The sequence below is a fragment of the Neophocaena asiaeorientalis genome, unplaced genomic scaffold (assembly GCF_003031525.2).
Source record: "Neophocaena asiaeorientalis asiaeorientalis breed wild unplaced genomic scaffold, Neophocaena_asiaeorientalis_V1.1 scaffold78, whole genome shotgun sequence".
In the NCBI taxonomy this organism is placed as follows: Eukaryota; Metazoa; Chordata; class Mammalia; order Artiodactyla; family Phocoenidae; genus Neophocaena; species Neophocaena asiaeorientalis.
This window is the reverse complement of record NW_020175018.1, coordinates 11,303,756-11,326,098: the sequence shown is the minus strand read 5'-3', so window position 1 is coordinate 11,326,098 and position 22,343 is coordinate 11,303,756. Positions and strand designations below refer to the sequence as shown.

The 22,343-nt window shown below is 45.1% G+C and overlaps 1 protein-coding gene across 1 annotated transcript in view; it reads right to left on the bottom strand.

Moving 5' to 3' along the window:
* MVB12B (multivesicular body subunit 12B) overlaps positions 1-21,779 on the bottom strand; it is a 199,162-nt gene extending 177,383 nt beyond the window's left edge. Inside the window, exons 1-2 of the mRNA XM_024762198.1 lie at positions 21,721-21,779; positions 21,017-21,151 (exon numbers count right to left, since the gene is read on the bottom strand). Coding sequence (XP_024617966.1) covers positions 21,017-21,025 — 9 coding nt within the window. The 5' untranslated portion in view covers positions 21,026-21,151; positions 21,721-21,779. The remainder of the gene's footprint in view (positions 1-21,016; positions 21,152-21,720) is intronic.
* Between the last annotated feature and the right edge of the window lie 564 nt (positions 21,780-22,343).

Here is a 22,343-nt window from a genome sequence, read left to right as displayed (position 1 = left end):
TGAGAGGGGATCACAATGGGTTCACACGGTTGTATGGTTTTGTAAAGCACCAAGATATCCTTGTACACAAACAAGACATTCTTGCATTGTTTTTCTTATAGTCCTCCCCCACCACAACAAACTGTCAAAACAGCAGACCCACAAAACCGGGGTCTGACGTTAGATCCCACTTACATTTAGTGAGGACCCACCAACGCCCTCCACAGTGTCACACACATTCATACACATTAGCTCACTCAGCCTTACGGGGTAGCTTTTATTCTTAGGCCCCTTTAACAAATGAGGAAATGGGGATTCAGAAAGGTCCCATGAGGTTCCATGACTTGCCTAGGGTCTCCTGGGTTCCAGGAGGTAAACTGACATTCTAAGACCAGTGTTCTTTCTACTCTACCATCCCTTCCTAGTGGCCCTAAATAATAACCACAAACAGAAAGGCACTCTAAAAAAACCTGAAGCTACTCTTCTGATTAACCAGTTAACAAACCCTTAATAAGAACCACTAATTTTTATAATTTCATTTTTTTAACCACGCCATGCAGCACGCAGGATCTTAGTTCCCCAACCAGGGATCGAACCTGTGCCCCCTGCAGTGGAAGCGCAGAGTCTTAACCAGTGGACCGCCAGGGAAGTCCCAATAACCACTAATTTCTATTAACTACTTGCCCTGTGGCACGAATGCAGCTGAGCACTTCTAATGTTTCATTTACTTCTTACTATATAATTCTATGAGATAGATATTGTCATTAGCCTCACTCTACAGATGAGGAAACTGAGGCTCAGAAAAGTTCACTAATTTCCCTAAGAACACACAGTAAGTAGGAAAGCCAAGGCTTAAGCCGAGGCCTAATTATTAAGTCCTTGCATTTAATCATGGTGCACTGTTCCAGCTAAAAGTGGGGAAAAGCCCACCAGCGGGAAGGAGGCAGGGCAGGGAAATGCCTTCAGCATAAGTCAGGAGTGCGGCCTAAATGCTAAAAGGAAGGAATGAAAAATGTGGATTAAAGAAGATGATCCTAAGCTCAAATGAACCAGTAATTGCTGTGTCAACTGCTGCACATGGGTCTTGGTGCCCAGGTCCCAGAAGAGGCCCCATTTAAATATTCTATGCATGACACAATATCTTGAAATACCTGGTTCAATTTTCCACAAGCAAGGAAGGTGTCACCTGTCTCCTGTACTAATCTTCTGAGTACACTGAGTTTTTGAGTTAGTCTAGGCTTCCACACAGCTTATCTCCTAACTTTTCTAAGGCTTTTCTGGTGCAGCTGATAAGATTTTCTTGCCCTGTTAAAATGAGATGAGATCCAGCCAGCTGTCGAGAAATGTACAATGAGATTATACTGAAAAGGAATCACGGAGACAAAGGCCCCTAAAGAGACTCTGGCCTGCTGTCTGCTTTGTGGCAGAAAACTGAGCGGGGGGCTGGTTCGTGGGTGGGGGCGGGGAGCAGAGAAGGAGCAACAGCCATTTGCCTTTGGCCCTTCTGTGGCCTTCCCCTGTGCCTTGCTGAAGAGGCTGCAGAGGGGCAGGGAATACAAGAGTCATTTTTAATGGCCGGAAAGGTTGATGATTCAGGAAGAGTTGTGTGTTGGTAACAAAGAGGACGAAGATGCTCAAGGGTCTGCCTTCTTCACCCGGCCCCTGCCCCTGAGCCTCACTTGCGCTGGAGTCCCCGTGGGGTGACCATCAACCGGCGCACCATCCTTCGAGCCTGAGTACTCTGGGTCTTGGGTGCCCCAGCCGGCACCTCACCTTGCACACAGGTGCCCTGGAGTTTGGGTGTCCTCTCTGCTCTGCCCAGGTCACAGATGAGGCCGCACCCTAGATCATGCCCGAGGCTCAGGTGCAGTCAGCTCGACACCCACGTGACTACAGAGAGTGGCCCCCGGGCCCGGCCAGTGAAACCACTGTCCGGGTCTGTGCAGGTGGACGCCGTGCCCCGGCACAGGTGGGCCGCTTCACCTCTCACTTGGGCGGACGTGGCTCTTCGGAGCCCTCACCAGCCCCGGCCCAGGGTACGCTGCTCGCACCCAGTAGCTGGCCTCTTCCAGGGACCCGCAGCCTCCTCAGCTCTCCTAGGCCTCATTGTACCCTAGACTAATCCTTCAGCACAGCCTTAGATCCCTAGAAGCCCCCAGGCCACACACACACCACCCGCCCCCCCTCACTTGTAGGGACACCCAGCCCTACTGAACCCCAAGCCAATCCTTCAGTTCATTACAGTTCAGGAGACCCACTGGTCCAGCTGACCCCACATAAGCTTTGCTTGGCCCTAGTCCCCACTGCTAATACCAGGCCTCTCAAACTGACCCCAATCTCCTAGCAATTCTCTGCCTTCCCCTTATGCTGGGCAAATGATCTACCCACAGAGGTCTATAGCAAGAACTATTGAGGGCTGGCCTCCAGGAAGCATGTAGAAGTTTAAGCACACCTATCGCCCTACAGTACTTTAGAAAAGGTAAAAGCCAGAGGATAAAATGGAACTGGATGAGGAAAGGGGTCCAGAGCTTGGCCCTCAGCGAGAGTGGCTACTATGAAAGGTGGGAGTCAACTCTGCACCCTTAACCAAAAATGCTGTACACAGCCCCAGCAAGGCACCCCGGAGCAGTAGCCAGCATGCTGTTTGTTAGAGCTGAGGACCCTGCAGGACTGATCAGCCTCACTTTGCTAATGCCTCAAGTGTAATTTTCACACATTCTAGGCTTTTCTAAAATAGCTGTTTGATCCTAAAGAAAAGGGTGCCAGGAAGAATTGGCTGTTGGGAAAAAATGTCCTGTGGGGAAGCCTTGTTAGTGTGTGCATTCCTGAGCATCTGTATCACTCAGAAATGCCACTACTTCAGATGGTTTTACAGGCAAGTTCTATCAAACCATTAAGGGACAGATAATCCTTATGTTATTTAAACTGTTACACAGAAAAAAAAAAGTTTTCCATTTCACTTCCGAAGTTTAGCATAACTCTGATAACAAAACTGACAGAGATAACACCAAAATGGAGAATTACAAATCAGTTATAGAATACTAGTCTCCAGAGAATTTAATGTGTTTTTTGAAAAAGAGGTTCTGCAGTCAAATAACTTGAGAAAGTGCTAGTGCTGCATGCCATTTCTAGTCTATATCTTTTGGAGAATCACAATAAGTATTATTAAGGTCTCTGTGAAGTCCAAGAGTAAAGAAACCTGATTAACCTGGCATTTCCCAAACTCATCTGAGCCAGGACCACCTGTTCAAAGTTCACCAATTAATCTCTAACATGTGAATCATTACTCTTATAGACCAATCTGCTTAACTATATAGTAGTTGCAAAATTTTAGCAATTTGAATCCAACTTGCTGTAAAACAAGTCAAAATCCACCATAATCAAGCAAGATTTATTCCAAAATTACAAGGATGATTCAACATTAGGGAGTATGTAAATTCATTTCATTGTTAAAGAAAAGTAAATCACAGGATATTATCAATAGGAGAAATACTTTTAAAATATTTGATAAGTTCAATAACTTACAATTTTCTTAAAAAACTCTTAATGAACTAGGAAGAAAACTTAAGTTTCTTAACATGACAAAGTTTATTTATCAGAAGCCATCCACAAACATATTTAATGGTAAGACACTAAGGGTATTCTCATTTAAGTCAGAAACAAAACAAGAATGCCCATTAAAATTGGTACAAACTAAAGCCAATGCAATAAGATAAGAAAAATAAATAAGAAATACAAATAATGGAAAGGAAGAGACAAAACTGTCATTTGTTCATGATGTAAATGCATGCCTAAAAATAAAAATTTAAGGGAATCAACTAAAAAGCTTAGAGACTTTGGTAAAGTGGCTAGTTATAAGATAAAAATGAAAATCAATGGCTTTCCTAAATGGTAAGGGAAAAGACTTCTTTTCCATATAGAGGGACTTCCATTAGAAAAAGACTCGTGACCTTTCTCTACCCTAGAGGACAATGAATGGTTTATCTCACTAGTGAGCATGGGAGAAGGAACTAGACAAGAACAGATGCTCTGAGTTCTCTTTTTTGGCTTTCACTTACTGCAGAGAGCAAATATTTTCATGTGCTCTCCACCAGGTGGTAAGTGGACCTGTTTCCAGGGTAAAGATACTATTGTCCAGCACTACCTGCTTTTATGGAGGTAAATCTATCCAGTTCAGGGAGAAATACAGCAAACCTACTTGCTTACAGATTAAAAGCTACATTTTTCCAGTCAACTTTATCAGTAATGTAGTATTTTTATCTCCTATGTCTCTTTTCTGTACCCATGCCTCAGTTTCTTCCAAATTCAGAAGAGGAAGAGAAGTATTACTTAGAAGATTCCCTAATTACAACACTAAATATCTGTGATTTCCATTTAGAAAGTATGACTTTTTAAAAAGATTATATTCCATTAGCAATGAATACTATAAAATACCTAGGCATAAACTTAACAAGAAATGTCAAGGCCCATAGGAAAAAAACTATAAAACCTTACTGAAGGACATAAAAAATAAGTCCTTAGTAAAGGAAAAACATAAAAAATCCCTGGGCAGGAAGTCTCAATATTGCAAAGATGTCATATCTCCCCAACTCAACTTATAAATTTAGTGGAATCCAAATCAAAGAGCCAATATAATTTGGCGGTGGGGTGCAATGGAACATGACAAAATTATTTTAAAACTTATCCCAATAAATAAATATGGGAAGATATCCAAGAAATTTTTTAAACTGAATAATAATATTAAATTATTATTATTATAAGAACATTATTAACAATAATGAATATACAATATAAAGTAACTTTTATATTATAGTGTAATATCTATTAGAGCAGTAATAATATTGTTCTAACATATTAATATATAATGTAAAACTTCAGTAAATAAAATTGTGGGCCACTAGTATAAGTTCCCTGTTTATAAATGCTTTGCTTCTATCCACTGACCTATTTGAATATTTCTAATATCCCACTCCAAACCATATTATCTTGCTTAGACCACTTCAATAAATTCCTTACTGATCTGGCTTTGCCTCCATCCAAACAATGGAAGATAGCAACAAGAATGGTCACTAAATAATAATAATAATAAAATGTAGCAAGTCACTCCCTTGCTTAAAGCTCTCCAGTGACTGTCCATAGGATAAATAAAATTCAAATGCTCCAACATGACCTACAAGATCTTGTCTTGTCTAGACCTTGCCTGCCCCTCCATCCACTTCTCAGCTGTTTCAGCCACACACTTGTTTCCTTTTAGATCCTTCAACATCAAAGCTCTTTCTTCCTTGGGGGATTTCACCCAGAGCACTCCTCTTCTCCATCTTTACAGGACCTGGGCTCTTCGCATCCTTAAACTCTGACCTTAAGTGTCACCTCCTTGGAGGCCTTCACTGGTCATCTATTTAAGTATGTCCCCAGTGTTTACATACCGTATCAGTTCATTTCCTGCTCATCACTCATCACAATTTGTAACTATGTACTATTTGTTTACCTGTTCAACTGTCAGTCTCCCCACGAGACTGAAAGCTCCACCAAGGTATCTGTTCATCAAGCATAACTGTGCCACACATACTAGGCCCTCAAGAAACATTTAATAGATAGATGTGTCAACATTTAATATGTGCATATCCTTCGTCCATGTCTAATAATTATCCAAAGTAAACAATCAGGTAAGTGCACACAGATGTATGTTCAAGGATAATTATTTCAGCATTGCTTATAATGAGAAAATACTGAATACATCCTAAATGTCTAGCAATACAAGATTAACTTGCTAAAAAAAAACAGTTGTACTGACACAGAAATACACCATGGTATTTTGTTAAGTAAAAAAAGCAGTTTATAGAACAGAATGCATTTATTCTATGAGCCCATTAATTTTATACGTATTTGTGATTAGTTATATGTATTAACATATGCATACAATACTTGGAAAAATGTATACCAAACATTAACAGTGGCTATATTTGGGGAAAGGGTAGAGACTTTTAGTGTATCTACAGACCTCATTGTCTTATGACGGGGTTACACCCTGATAATTCCATCATAAGTTGAAAATATCATTAAGTCAAAAATGCATTTAATACACCACCGAACATCAAAGCTTAGCCCAGCCTACCTTAAAGTGCTCAGAACACTTCCATTAGCCGACAGTTGGGCAAAATCATCTAGCACAAAGCCCATTTTATAACAAAGCATTGAATAGCTCATGTAATTTATTGAATGCTGTACTGAAAGTGAAAAACAGAATGGTGGTCTGGTTACAGTACGGCTGTAAGTATATTGGTAGTTTACCCTTGTAATCCTGTGGCTGACTAGGAGTGGCAGCTCACCGCAACTGCCCAGCATCACAAGGGAGTATCCTACCACACATCACTAGACACAGAAAAGAACAAAATTCAAAATTTGAAGTATGGTTTCTACTGAATGCGCATCGCTTTTGCATCATTGTAAAATCAAAAATCTTTAAGTGGAACCATCATAAGTCAGGGACCGTCTGTATATCTATATTATAGCATATTTAGGAATATGGATGCAAATAACAGAACACCCAACCGACAGTAGCTTGAACAACAGGCATGTATTTGGCCAGGAGTCATCTACTTCCAGTCTTCTTGTTACAGGAAAATGAAGACATTAAGAATACATGTCCTTGCATCCTTTGTTGACCTCCTCAGGTGGTTGTCTTTTACACTCGTGTTTGTTGCCTCACGGGCACAGGATGGCTCCTCCTGTTTCAGGTGTCATGGCCTCTTCTTTCACGGCAGGATGGGGGATGGAGTGGGGAGCAAAATCTTTCCCAGAAACTGATCCCATGGCCAGAAATGGGTCACCTGGCCACTCCTAACTGTAAAGGAGGCTAGGAAATTGCCTTTGTCAGTCATGGCCTGAGGCTGCCCATATCTCCAGGGCAATAAAAATCACTGTTCCCTTGGAAAACAGTATGGAGGTTCCTCAGAAAATGGAAAATAGAATTACAAGCAATCCTACTTCTGGATATATATCCAAAAAGATATGAAAACAGGGTCTCAAAGAGGTATCTGCACTCTTATGTTCATTGCAGCATTGCTCACCAGAGCCAAGACATGGGAAAACCTAAGTGTCTGTGATGGACAAATGGATAAAGGAAGTGTGAGACAGATACAGTTATAGATATGTAAAATGGAACATTATTCAGCCATAAAAAAAAGGAAATGCTACCGCTTGTGACAACATGGATGAACCTTGAGGATATCACACTCAGTGAAGTAAGTCAGAGAGAGAAAGACAAATACTGTCTGAGCTCACCTACAGGTGGAATCTAAAAAGACTGAGCTCAGGGGACTTCCCTCGTGGTCCAGCAGTAAGGACTCCACGTTCCCAATGCAGGGGGCCCAGGTTCGATCTCCAGTCACAGAACTAGATCCCGCATGCTGCAACTAAGACCCGGTGCAGCCAAATACATAAATATATATTAAAAAAAAAAAAAAAAAAAAGACTGAACTCATAGACACAGAGAGTGAATTGGTGGTTGCCAGGGGCAGGGTGGGAGGATGGGTGAAGGGGGTCAAAGGGTTCAAACTTCCAGTTATAAGATCAATAAGTTCTAGGGATCTAATATACAGCATGGTGACTACAGTTAGCCATACTGTATTATACACTAAGAGAGCAGACCTTACAAGTTCTCATCACAAACACACAAAATAACTGTGTAAGGTGATGGATGTGCTACTATGGTAATCGTGGTCATCACTGCACAATATATACATCTATTAGATCATCATGTTTTACACCTTAAACTTACACAGTGTTATATGTCAATTATATCTCAATAAAGCTGTGAAAAAAATAAAAATAATCACTGTTTCCTTATTAGGGGGGAAGGCCATTAAGATTTTTAAAAATTTTAATAATGAACATATATAACCTTTATAGTCAGGGAAAAAAAAAAAGGTCAGTGTATTTCAGACACGATGAGATCCCAAAGGGTGGTCAATACCACAAAGAGGACTTGTTCTGATAGAGGTGGGCAGAGTACGGGGAACAGCATGGAGCTCTCTGCTCGCCAGTCCAAGCCCATGCAGGTCAGGAAGCGAGTCCAGCAGCATCCTGAACCTGAGATCGCCACTGATCACTTCTATCCTTTTTGGCTCTCCCTAAGGGCTCTCTCAATAAATACATCATTACCCCTAAGGCTGTTCTCTGGTATTGATCTGTAGGAACTAGATAGAACAGACTGACTCTGCCTTGAGAGAGGGAGGGTAAACTCTCATCAGTTACCAGTCTTGCTGTCTAAACAGAACTTTACCCTGATCTGCACAGTTTTTAATCTGATCTGTGCTCTCAGATTGAACCCAGATGCTTGAGGGAGCAGAAGGCAGGCAGGTGGGAAGAACACATTTGTGGGACAGGTGTATAAATGTGGTTGGCTCTCTTTCACAAGAGTTTGACTGGAAGGATGTGAAAAATAAACATGGCATAACCACAAATGGTGGTGTTGAAACTAAGAAACCATAACCACGTGCGGAACTGCTTTTATTACACAGAGGCACCACATCATGACAGATCCAAAGTGTGATTCTTTCAATACCCTCCCTAATCAAGAGGAGCTTGACCCGGGGAGCCGGCATATAGAAGGCAATCGAGAAAAGCCGCTTCCTTTTCTTTCGATTGTAACCTTCATGAGGGCAGGCACCAGAGGAGTCTTGTCTCTCTTTTCACCACTCCAGGGCACAGTAGATACTCAACAAATATTTTTTGAATGAATAATGTCAGCTCTCAGTAGCAGTTAGAAATCATGCTGATTTCCATTCACAGGGCATTTCCTCTGTGCCAGACACTGGGCTAGATCCTTCTGCAGAAATTATTTCACTCAATACTGACATTGACCCTGTGAAGCAGAAACTGGGACTCCCATGTTACAGCTATGGAAATTGGGGCTTCCTAAGTCACACTGCAATAAGTGGGGGGTCGGAGGCATCAAACTCCAAATCAAATGCTTATAACTTCACTGTACAAAACTCTGGAACAGGATTCCCAGAGTCCTGGAGAACATTCTGATGGACGGAGCCCTGCTACTCTATGGGTAACGGTTGTACCTTCAATCCCTCACTGGGAGTCCTGGCCAGCCTTTTGGATTTAGAGAGAGGAACAGAGTCAGTTTTGCTCCCAAGATGCTCACAGTCTGGAGGGGATTCAGTTACTGTTGGTCAACAGCCATTTGATCATCAGTAACAGAAATGCACTCAAGTTAGCTTGGGCAAAAAAAGAGAAGCCATGGAACAAATGGGGATTTTCACGGGAGCCATCACAAGGCAGGAAAATTCCAGGGCTTTTCCAGAGTCACGTGTGTCCTCCTATTACTCCTTCTCCCTGTGTCTGCCTCTTTTTTTTTTTTTTTTGGTTGTGTCAGGTCTTAGTTGCGGCAGGTGGGCTCCTTGGTTGCAGCTTGCAGGCTCCTTAGCTGTGGCTCGTTGGCTCCTTTAGTTGGGGCACGTGTGCTCCTTAGTTGTGACTGGTGGGCTCCTTAGTTGCGGTTCAAGGGCTCCTTAGTTGTGGCATGCGAACTCTTAGTTGCAGCATGCATGTGGGATCTAGTTCCCTGACCAAGGATCGAACACGCGTCCCCTGCATTGGCAGGCAGATTCTTAACCACTGTGCCACCAGGGAAGTCCCTGCTGCTGTTCTTCATCCTTTCTAACAGGCTACCTTTCTCTTCTCCCTGTTCACAATCTACTGGGGCTGCTGTGATAGTACCGTTAGCCTGTCTATATCACATCAGTTCCAGAGAACTGCAGACACAGACAGGCATCTCTAAGCCCCAATTCCAGTCTTAGTGGGGGGAATCCGAAAGGTCTAGTAATGGTCAGGTCTACCCTGGACCCAATAACCTGGGGGTCAGGCACCGTTGCTCACAAATATTTTCTCCCAATCTACAGCTTCTCTTCTTACTCCCTTGATGCTATGGATTTTTAATAGTGAAATTTGAAAACTCAAAGCCAAGAAGTTAATCCTTTGTTTTTGCTGTTTGTTGATTTTACTTTGTACTATTACTTCCCTGAGGTACTAAGCCTCAGAGAAGAGGCTTTAGAGAGGGAAGAGCCTCAAGTTGAGATGCTAGAAGGAATTGCCAAGGAGAAAATGTACTGGGTAATATTTCAAAGTATTTACCAATGACACAGGTATTACAATATGGTGTGAAGTAATTTGCCCCAGGGTTTCAATACGTGTAGTCAGAGTGCTGTTGTAATAGTGAGAATAGAAATATTCATTCTTCCAGAAAGAAGCTACAGAGAAAAAGGCCGGATACCCTGGTCTTTGAAGAATAAGGAGCAGTCAGCAACAGGTGAAGGAGGGAAGCTGTGGACACAGGCAGAGTGCAGAGGAAGGGTGAGGGGCTGCTGGAGCTGCTGTGAAGGGCACACGGCTGGAGGGGAGACAGTGAGGTTAAGTGATGGCCAAGGCCAGCTAGAAGGCTCTGATGTCCCTGGCTGAAGGCCTTTGGGAGCCGCATTCCACATAATCTCATTCCCCAAATGACCTTAAATACCAGCCTTATGCTGATGAATCTGAAATTTATGTTCCCAGCCTCGTCCTCTTCCTTGAACTCCAAACACACATATCCAACAGCCTACCCGACTTGCCCATTTGAATGTCTAGCCAGCACCTCAAATGCATCACACGTAGAACTCAGTTCCTGGTGGTCGCTTCCAAACCCGCCCCTCCCTCAGTCTTCCCCATCTCAATTGCTGGAAACTCCATCTTTCCAGGTGCTCAGCCAGAAACCCAGGAGCCATCTTTGCCCCCTCTTTCTCTCTTCTACTTTACACCTACTGTGTGAGCCTCAAGGCTCGGGGAAGTAAAGGAGGTGCCTCTCCTGAATGCCAAGTTTATTTTTATAAGTGTGGGTTGGAGGCATCAAACTCCAAATCAAATGCTTTTTCGCTGTACAAAACTCTGGAACAGGATTCCCAGAGTCCTGGAGAACATTCTGACGGAGAGGCCTGCTACTCTATGGATAACGGTTGTTACTTCAATCCCTCACTGGGAGTCCTGGAACAAATGGGGATTCTCATGGGAGCCATCACAAGGCAGGAAAATTCCAGGGGTTTCCAGAGTCACGTGTGTCCTCCTATTACTCCTTCTCCCTGTGTCTGCCTCTGTCTTTTTTTTTTTTTTTTGGTGGAAGAAGACAGAGCATGTTCCATCTGAAGGGTGCATACCAGTTGGCCAGGCAGAAAATGGTGGGGTCGCAGCCCAGGAAGCTCAACCAGGCAGAAAGGACAGAGGGCACAGGAATAGGAGAAGGAGGGAGGTCAGTCTGACAGCAGGCAGCCAGAGGAGGGAAGGCTGGAGAAGCATGTAGAGTCCTGCCAGCTCCTGCAGGGCCTGACAAGGCTTCTCTGGGTCCCCCAGCTCACCCTGCAGGCTTTCTGTGGCCTGTCGCCAATCACCAAGGCGTGTGCCTGCCCGTTCTGTATTCACCCAGACTCCCGCCCTTCGCCTACGTGGCCGCCCTCGGCTCTCGGCAACCTGGTTCCCAAACCTCTGTGTTTGGCTCTGGACCTTGGCCTCTGTTGCTCACCCAGCCCTGTAGCCTCCAAACACCAGTTCATGGGCCAGTGCCTGTCAAAGGGACAGGAAATGAGGAAAGTAAGGACAATGTGGCATTATATAAGCAGAATTTCATCTCCTCTTGTTTGTCGCCACATCACAGGAACATGGCTGGACATAACGAACGTGAGTACAATGTCTGGAAGGCTCTGGCTTAAAATGTAAGCTACGCAGTGAGCACAAAATGCACATTGAGGGCCCTAAGGGGAAAGATGCCTCTAACAGGCAAACAGTGACTACAGTTAGAGGCCTGTCAAGTGACCCATCAAGAGGCACACGATGTGAGGATTAAGGTATCACAGTAAAAGACCTACAGTGACTTCAGTTGTGACTCCCAAACTGAAAAGTTGTGAGGATGATCCTTTGAATGAAAAGTGGCAAATTGCCTCAAGCAGCTTCTCACACAGGCAACTCCGCATAGCTCACTTATTTAATGACGATAAAATATTCTCATGGGCAATCCAGGAAGCACTAATGTACAGTGTCTGTGCGTGTTTGGCTAGTGTGTCTACGCCTGTGCGTGATGCATGTGCACGTATGATCTGTGTAAAGTTGTCGACTGTCTTTTCTAGGGATGTTCTATACTGTGCTATTATTTCCTTCCAACTTATAAATCTTAAGATGCCCTTTTTTTTTGTTGTTTGTTTGTTTGTTTGTTTTTTGCGGTACGCGGGCCTCTCAGTGCTGTGGCCTCTCCCGTTGCGGAGCACAGGCTCCGGACGCGCAGGCTCAGCGGCCATGGCTCACGGGCCCAGCTGCTCCGCGGCATGTGGGATCTTCCCGGACGGGGGCACGAACCCGCGTCCCCTGCATCGGCAGGCGGACTCTCAACCACTGCGCCACCAGGGAAGCCCCAAGATGCCCTTTTGAAAGTGAAATGATGGTGACAGTATGTCCTTATGAGCCAAAATAACTCTTTGTTGGTTTCCAAATTAGTTTTGGAATTTACCAATCCAGGATCCCAAAGTCTGGGAATCAGGGCCTCCCCAATTAAACACTTGGAGTTTGTTTTAAGTTCATTTGTATCATTTTTTAAAATGAGATTCCACATATGAGTGATACCATATGGTATTTGTCTTTCTCTGACTTGCTTCGCTTAGTATGGTAATCTCTGGGTCCATCCATGTTGCTGCAGATGGCATTATCTCACTCTTCTTTATGGCCGAGTAGTATTCCATTGTATGTACACACCACGTCTTCCTTATGCCCTCCTCCGTCGTTGGACACTTAGGTTGTTTCTACGCCTTGGCTGGTGTAACAGTGCTGCTGTGAACACTAGGACGCATGTATAGTATCTTTTCGAATTATAGTTTCCTCCGGATACAGGCCCAGGACTGGGATTACTAGATCATATGGCAACTCTATTTTTAGTTTTTTTTTTTTTTTTGGCGGTACGCGGGCCTCTCACTGCTGTGGCCTCTCCCGTTGCGGAGCACAGGCTCCGGACGCGCAGGCTCACGGGCCCAGCCGCTCTGCGGCATGTGGGATCTTCCCGGACCGGGGCATGAACCCGTGTCCTCTGCATCGGCAGGCGGACTCTCAACCACTGCGCCACCAGGGAAGCCTCTATTTTTCGTTTTTTAAGGAACCTCCATACTGTTCTCCATAGCGGCTGCACCAATTTACATTCCTACGAGCAGTGTAGTAGGGTTCCTTTTTCTCCACACCCTCTCCAGCATTTGTTATTTGTAGGCATTCTGATGATGTCCATTCTGACTGGTGTGAGATAAACATTTGGTTTTGAAGTCTTGACTCTAGCTTTGACCTGAGCATCCCTTCAGGACACAACTTTCAGTGGATTTTGTTCCAGGAGGTAAAATTTGCCCAGCATTTAAGGCCACAAGTGACAAATTTAAAGGGAAAGAAGTTAGGCTATAATTTCAGAACCTAACCATAGCTCAGCTTCCCACTACTCATGATTCACTCTTTTTTTTTTTTTTTTACAGTAACCAGAGTGCCAATTTGCAATATAACTCAGATTCTATTACTACCTGTGGTAGAGCCTGTTGGGAGCTCTCAGGTATATCTGTGTACTCTTTCACATTTCCCAGCCTCCCTGGTCGTTAGCTTGGCCGTGCAACTAGTTCTGGTCAATGGGAGGATGTGAGCAAAGTGATTTGTACTATTTCCAGGTTAAGGTAGATAAGTAGCTGGTGAGCCTTCCCCACCCTCTCTTCTCCTTCTACCTGTCCCTAGGTAGATGACATCACAATGACCTTGAAGGTACAAGATGATGGAGCCACAAGATGGAGGCAGCCTGAGCTTCTGAGTTGCCAAATAGAGGAAATCCTGCAGACACACTGCAGGCTGTGATGTAAGAGGAAAACAAACTTCCATTGTTGGGGAAGCCACTGAGATTTGGGGGTTTATTTGTTACTGCAGCATAGCCTGTCCTACTCTTATTGACACACCATCTTGCTAAAATACCTTCTTGGAAAAAATCTGCAATTTTTGCCTTGGCCTACAAAGCACTACACGCTGTGCCCCGTACCCCACTTGACATTCCTCTCCTGCTCCTATGTTCACTATGCTCTAACCATGCCAGCCTTCGAGTGATGCCCAAACACCCCAAGCTCACTCCCACCGTAGGGCAGTTCCACTGGCAATTCTTTCTGCCTGGAATATTCTGCGGCCAGCTCTTACTCCCTGCTGTCCATCATCTCACCTTAAATGCCTCCGCGAAAGCTTCCCTGATCACCTAAGTTGAAAAGGCTCTGTTTGTCACTCTGTCTCATTATGCTTTATTTTCATCCCGGCATTTATCACTACCTGGTATTTCCTTTCTTAAATTTATTTGTTTGTTTCCTATCTTGCCTGCCTTGTTTACCACTGAGTCCTCAGTGCCTAGCAAAGAGCCTGCGGCACAGATGGGGCTCAACCTCTGTTTGCTGAGTAAACGGACAGATGAACAAATGATGCAGCGCTGTTTCCTCGTGTCTGCCCAGGACTTAACTACACCTAGTAAGCAACAGGACAGCATTCCTGCTATCTACTGCTGTGTGACAACCATTCCCCAAACACTGGCTTACAATACCAGCCACTGTTTACTTTGCTCGTGCCTCTGGGGGCTGACTGGGTTCTGCTAGGCAGTTCTCACCTGGGGTCCCTCATGAGGGTATATTCAGTTGGTGACTTGGGCCCCAGACATGCTAAAGACCTCTTCGCTCACATGCCTGGATCTGGGCTGACAAGACTCAGACATCTGGGGTTTAGTCCATTGACTGGCTGTGTGACTTTAGGCAAATTAATCACTTTGAGCTCGAGATCTTATTATATAAAATAGGAGCAGAAATGATAACGATACCTACCGTTTATCAGACATCTACTATGTTCCAGGCACCATATATGCTAAACTCTGCACACGCCTGTCTCACATAAGGCTTATAACAACCTAGTCAATGTTTTGTAGATATTCCTATTATAGGACCTACTTATTTTATAGATGAAGAAACAAGCTCAGAGAAGTAAGGGTCTTGCTCAAAGATATAAGCTAATCACACCAGAAACTTCTAGTCAACGTGGTACATTGGGTCAATATGGGAAATCCCCCCTCCTATTCTATACACACTAAAATGTTTGGTAAAATGTAACCCCCCAAATGTAAATGCATAGCTGAGTTCAAAGACAATAAAGAGGAAACCCCAGGAACTAGACAAAGAGGGAATTCAGAGTCGGAACAGTGGGCGGGATCTGGGTTTGAGGGGCTCCCTGGGGAGGGGGGCCAGTGGGAGCTTTGGGCCCTGTGAACACAATGGGCTGGAACTGAGCCATGTCCATAAAGCCAGGAGCCACAAGCAAGTATTTGCTAAGAGAAAGAGGCACCAGGACAACTCTGCCCAGGGCTCTCGGCCACCATATTCCTGATGGGCAGCCAGAGGCCCCGAGGCCTTTAGCGAAGCTGGATTACCCAACTGACATGACTAAGTCAGGCCTGGAGCAGGGGTTCAACCTGGCCACCAGATTCCCCTCCTGCGTACTGTCCCATCAGGCACTGTCAATTTATTTAAACATTCAACTTAAATAAACCATCTCTAGACACCTCTCAAGTTGTCCTTTCTAGTTAGTATCTACTCTAAAAGTCTGTTAGAACTGACAAAAGATAAAGAAGAAAAAAGAAACCTTGGGAAGTAAACAAAGCACTTATAAATCCAGGAAAGATCAAAGATGAAATCGCAATGGCCGTTAGAATACCTTGAGTTGGAGAACCCTCCTTATCAAAACTCGGAGATTAGAGCCAAAGCCAAGGTTAGAAGGGAAATTTTACTTTCAAAGAAATCTGTGGTGGAAGAATCAGGCAACAAATAAAGCTCCATAACATTACTAGGTAAGACAACAGTACAAACACGGGAATTGGAAAGGAAAAGAGGAGCTAGTTGCAAAGACATTTCCAGATTAGGACGGGTCCAAGAAGATGTCGCCATGGAAATAAGAAAGTGCCACACTTAAAAATAAACAATGACAGGGACTTCCCTGGTGGCCCAGTGGGTAAGACTCCGCACTCCCAATGCAGGGGGCCCAGGTTCGACCCCTCTCGGGGAACTAGATCCCACATGCATGCCACATGCTACAACTAAAGATCCCACATGCTGCAACTAAGACCTGGCACAGCCAAAATAAATAAATATTTAAAAAAATAATAATAAACAAGGACAGAAGCTCTACCTATTAAAACTTACAGGTGCACCCCTATGTTCATAGCAGCACTATTTACAATGGCCAAGACACGGAAACAAACTAAATGTCCATTGCCAGATGAATGGATAAAGAAGATGTGGTACATATATATATACACACAGACACACACAATGGAATATTACTCATCCATTAAAAAGAATGAAATAATGCCATCTGCAGCAACATGGATGGACCTAGAGATTACCATACTAAGCAAAGAAGTCAAAAAGAGAAAGACAAATACCATATGATATCACTTATATGTGGAATCTAAAATACAACACAAATGAACATATCTATGAAACAGAAACAGACTCATAGATATAGAGAACAGACTGTGGTTGCCCGGGGCTGGGGGTCGGGGGAGGATGGATTGGGAGTTTGGGATTAGCAGATACAAACGAGTATAAATAGGATGGATAAACAACAAGGTCCTACTGTATAGCACAGGGAACTATATTTAATATCCTGTAATAAACCATGAAAGAAAAGAATATGAAAAAGAACACACATACACATATCTATAACTGAGTCACTTTGCTGTATAGAAGAAATTAACACAACACTGTAAATCAAACTATACTTCAATAAAACTTTTTTAAAAACGTATAGGGGAAAATTTCCACCCACTGGTCTATGAAAGAGACAAAAAGCCTTACCATCCACCTGTGTCAGGAGTGGAAAAGGAAATGGGATTCCAGGGCCACAACATGCTCCCATACAAAGCCTGGAGCTGTGGAGACTCATCCTGGAAAATTAATAAGCAACCTCATCTAGGACCAGAGAAAAAAACCTTGCGATCCCCAGTGGAGGCAAGCTTCAACCTGCTCTGTAGCTACAACCCAAGGCACACGAGACCCCCAAGGGAAACAAGCATAGTGTGTGAGATTACAGACAACAATTATAAAGCATACAAGGAAACAAGCCACCAAGAGGAAGACCCAGTGGGTATATCCAGGGGGGGACATTTGTACCTTAAGACCTGGAGATGAGAAAGCAACCTGAGAGCCCTGTGCATTAAGCCTGCTCAGTGAAATAAAGCGAGGCATGAAAGCATAAGGCCAGAACAGGAGAGGAAGGAAAACGAAGAGGCTAGTTTGTGGTAGAGCTGGTATTCAAGCCCAGATCCACAGCTGAGTGGAACCAAGGCCGGCACTTAGCGTCTGTGTGTTGGGGAAGGGTGGGGAACAAAAGAATCTCTGTCCTGACCATCTCTTTCCTGTTTGTTTCCTAAGAAAAAGTCTGCTCCCTCAGTTAGAAGACACCTGTGTCCACTATCCCTTGACGGCTACTGATTTTTCAAAAAGAAGAGATCGAAGTGCTTAACCTCATTTATTACAGGAACGATGGGTGTGGTGGAGAAAATAAGGGTTGGCTACTGCCCTTCAGGGTATTAACTAGTGCCTGGACATAGATTCCTTATCAATTCTTTCCTCCCTTCCTCCCTTCCTCCCTTCCTTCTTCCTTCCTCCCTCCCTTCTTCCCTCCCTCCCTCCTTTCTTTCCTTCTCTCTCTCAAGCATGTATTCATTCATTCATTCATTGTTTCTTAACCAAACACCATCCAGGAATCCTGAGAGCTATCAGACAGTCCTCAGTTCAAACCCTGGCTGCTAAAGCCTTGACCAAGGCGGTGCATCTCACTGGGTCTCAGTTTCCTCAACTCTTAGATGGAGATAATAAATACCCCCTTGCAGGCCAGTAGGAAGGGGGAGAGAACACAGCACTGCCTGATGAGGGGCTCTGGACGTGAGGGTCCCACCCGCCCCCACTGCCCCACTGCTCCAGGGCTCAGGGTGCAGACCTGTTTCACCTGGAAAGAAGGGGGTGGAGAGTGAGACCAAGTTCACCGTTGCCCGCAGGCCCCACGCCCCCTCCCCTCCCCCTGCTGTGTGCAGGCTGGTGCTGAGACAAAGCAGCTCCACCATGACTCCGCCTCCCAGACACGCCGCTTCCTCCTTTCCCCGCCCCCGCCGGAGGAGTCCGCTCAGTCCCATTGTTTCCTTCTGTATCTGGTTTCGTGACAGTTTTAAAGACACAAGCATGCCAAAGAATTCACACCGGAGCCAGCCCGGCCTCAACTGCCGTCCTCTCACCGTCATCGCCAACATATGTTTAACCCGCTGTTCTCCCGCTGTTGTAAACACGCTGTCTTCTTTCAAATCTCAATATGCTCCTTCCCCTCTCCTTTCAAATCCTGCCTGCCAGCCACATGCCTGGTCAGATTTCAGAATCACAGACACACACAGGATAGGACTCACATGCACAGAGACCCAGAGGTGAGCAGATCCCATTCCCCAGGCCCCCCACCTCCCAGATTTACAACATCCTGGATTACAGACCGACTGAGGGACACACGACACAGGCAGGTTAACACAGAACACTGTCAGAGTCCACCAATTCGGGCACACCGAGAGACCCAGGAGCCTGGCCTCACAGACTCACAGTCTCTGAAGGTCAGACACTCAGACGGACACAGACACTGACAGAGAACCACAGGTGTGCAGTCATGCGACCAGAGGGACCCACAGAACAGCCATGCATTCACAGACATTATTCCCTGCTAATTGTGTTCCCCCGCAAATTCACATGTTGAAGTCCTAATTCCCAGTACCTCAGAACAGGACTGTATTTGGAGACTGGGCTTGAAGGGGATAATTAAGGTCAAATGAAGTCACTGGGTGAGCCCTAATCCAATATTGACTGGTGTCCTTATAAGAAGAGAAGATTTGAACACAGATGCACACAGAGGGAAGACCGCGTGAAGACACAGGGAGAAGACAGCCGTCTGCAAGCCAAGGGGAGAGGGCTCAGAAGGAACGGATCCTGCCAACACCTTGATCTCAGACATTCAGCCTCCAGACTATGAGAAAATAAATTTCTGCCATTTAAGCTACCCAGCCTGTAGTATTTCATTATGGCAGCCTTAGAAACAGACATGGAGACCACGTGACCGCCAACATCCCCCAAACACCACCCCAGGCCCACTGCTGCCTTCACAGCCTTGCACAGAATCCCCAGTGAGCACATCACACACGCACAGACCAGAAGCCCACTTCCTGCTGGTGAGCCCCCTTCCTCCCAGCCCCTTCCTAAACACAGGGACTGAGTTTGGTCCCATCTTTCAGCATCAGGAGAGGGCACCCAGGGACTTCCCTCATGGGCCATGTGGATGAGAGCTCACACAACATACTGAGTCCCAACTGTAGGTTCCAAGGGCTGTCCCAAACACTTTGCAGGTATTAACTGGCCTAACCGTCTCAACAATTCTTTGAGGTGAGTAGTGTTATCAAAATCCCAGCTCAAGAGATAGCAAAACTGGGGCTCAGAGACATCAGGTAACTTGCCTGAGATCACACAGCCAGCAAAAGCAGCAGAGCTGGGGCTTGAATCGGAGCAGACTGGCTCAAGCCTAGCTCTGAACCATGTGGCGATCTGCCACCACAATCAGAGACAGACCCAAATTACAGAAGAACTCGAATGTCTGGTCAAGAAGCAGTGAGCCCAAATGCTCTCCCCAGAGCACAGACTTTCCCTGGGTCTTGAGGCCCTAAGCAAAACCCTGAGCTTGGGTCTGGCAAAATAATTTGCAGGGCCCACTGCAAAATGAAAACATGGGCCCCTTGTTCAAAAAGCAGGGGAAAAGTGCAATAAAAAAAATTAAAATACAAAGCTTTTTCCTTTCTTCAGTGAGGACTTTTAATATTTTTATTTGCTAGTTAATGCCACACTAGGTGAAGAAATAATATAATTTAAAATTATTAGCATGAATTGTATTCTATATTTTGTAATGCCAGTCTTAAGTGCATATATAAGAGCATTTAACTCATATGCAGAATCACCAAAATTACATACGTATTTGGTAGCTCACAGAGACCGATATATTTCTTCTTATCAGAATAATAGGAACGCTGCACAAAACAAACTCAACTGTTTTTATTTCTTATTTACTTCTTGATGTGCACATTCTCTTAGCATTGTCTACCCTGAGCTTACTGAGGAGTAAGGAAGTATCAAGAAGAAAAGGAACTATGGTTGCTCTATCTTTCTTTTCCTCCGAGTCACCGTTTACAACCTAAGTGCTTGGCTAATACCGGAAAGGAGCGAAGGATGTGATAGGGTTGTGCTTGGCAGTTCATATTTCTTAGAATACAATTGCCTTCTTTCTACGTTCCAAGCAAATTCTTATTTGAAGGGAACGTGTGACCACTTGGGGCTGTGGGCACCTTCTAGTTGCTTGAAGCCTCACTGGGCTCCCACACATTGTGGGTCCATCGGTATTCTGTGCCTGTGAGGCACTGCAAACACTATACATCAACAGGGAGGCAAGGAACAGTGGACGTAAATATTGTGCGTGTCTCCTCTGCTCATGTGTGTGTCTCATCACCCCACTGGACTAAAAATAGGATGGGCATTTGGACACGGGGGTGGGGAGGGATTTCTTCTGCTCTCCAGGGCCAAGACACTGAGGTGAGGGCAGAGGGTGGGTCTGATCTCAGCTGGCCTTGGCCTGCAGTGGCTTGAAGCAGGATTTGGTCTCCCCAGCTAGAGACTGAAGTCGGGCCGAGGCAGTAAGCGCGCCGAATCCTAGCCACTAGACCAGTGGCCAGTGACAAGGCCCTGGCCCGTTGGCTTTGTAGAAACGAATTCCCACAAAGAGACGGAAAGTAATGAAACAAAGTGTTTATTAGGAGGAAAAAGGGTACCTGTGAATAGACTCACACGGGTGGACTCAGAGAGAGAGTCACGCCCTCCTGGCAATTTGAATCACTTACATGGGGCATTTCTTCCAGGTTTCCTCTGGCCAATCATCTTGTTTGCCTGCTTCTGAGTCCATATTTAGTTCATCTCAGGGTCCTCCGATGTGTGCGCTTGCATCTCTTAGCCAAGATCGATTCTAGCAAACAGGCCTGTGGGTAGGTTGACATCACGTACTATGGAGTGACGCCCCTCCCTTCTGACCTCCTAGGAGCCTTTCTGCACATGTGTAGCTGGGAAGGTCTCCTTGACCTCGAGAATGAGGAATATGTGGTCTCTTTATCTTTTATCTGGGCAGGGCTCAGCTCCTCTCTGCTCCTGTCCCCCCACAAGGGACAAACTCTAGCTGCTCAGCCTGGGGCCCGTCTATCTCCTGCCTCAGGTCTAGGCTCAGAGGATGGTGAAAGTCGGAAACCCCTCCTAAGCTGACAGTGTGAGGTGCAGGGAGGTGGGGGAGGTGCTGCCAGAAGGTAGGCCAGGGCGTGTCCCAAAACAGCTATATAAATAGGAGCCGTTGTGAAGCAGAGACTGCTCTGTGACCACCAAGCCAGTTCCTCTTCCCAAGCACACAGCTAGACAAGAGTTCCCAGTCTCCCTGGCAGTTAGGTGGGACCATATGACTAAGTTCTGGCTAACAGCATGCGAGGTATGGTCACTTCCAAGCTTGGCCTCTACAAGTCTCTCAAGCAATCCTCCATGCTGCCTCTGGTATCCTACTCACCAGCCAATTGCAGAGGAAGACAAGTCACCACAAGATGATACAACTGGAACATGAACGGGGCCTGGGCCTCTGAGTGACTGTGTGGAACAGAGCTTCCCCTCCCCCACCACGCACGTTGAATTGTGACATGAGTGAGAAGTTAATTTTTGTTGTGTTAAGGCACTGAGATGGTGGTGTTGGTGTTAGTTACAGCAGTGACCTTCTCCCGACTGAGCCACAGTTCCTGCTTCTGCTCCACCCCTTGCGCCTAAAGAATAACTGCCCATCAGTAGTGGTGATGCCAGTGGGGATGGGGTTCACAAGCCAGACACCCTGTTTTTCTCTTTATAAATAATTCCTTTTCAATCACACAAGCAGTCCATAAATACCTTCTTCTTTTTCTTGTCTATAAAAAATACAGAAATATTGACAATACAGTACAAGTCCCCTTTGTTTTTTTGTTTGTTTTTCTGTTTTTGTTAATGCTTACTTTGCATATTGTATTTCAGAATTCAAAAATGAGTCTTTTTTTAAAGATTTATTTCTTATTTATTTTATTTTTGTCTGCATTGGGTCTTAGTTGCAGCATGCAGGCTCCAGGGCACATGGGCTCTGTAGTTGTGGCACGCGGGCTCTCTAGTTGA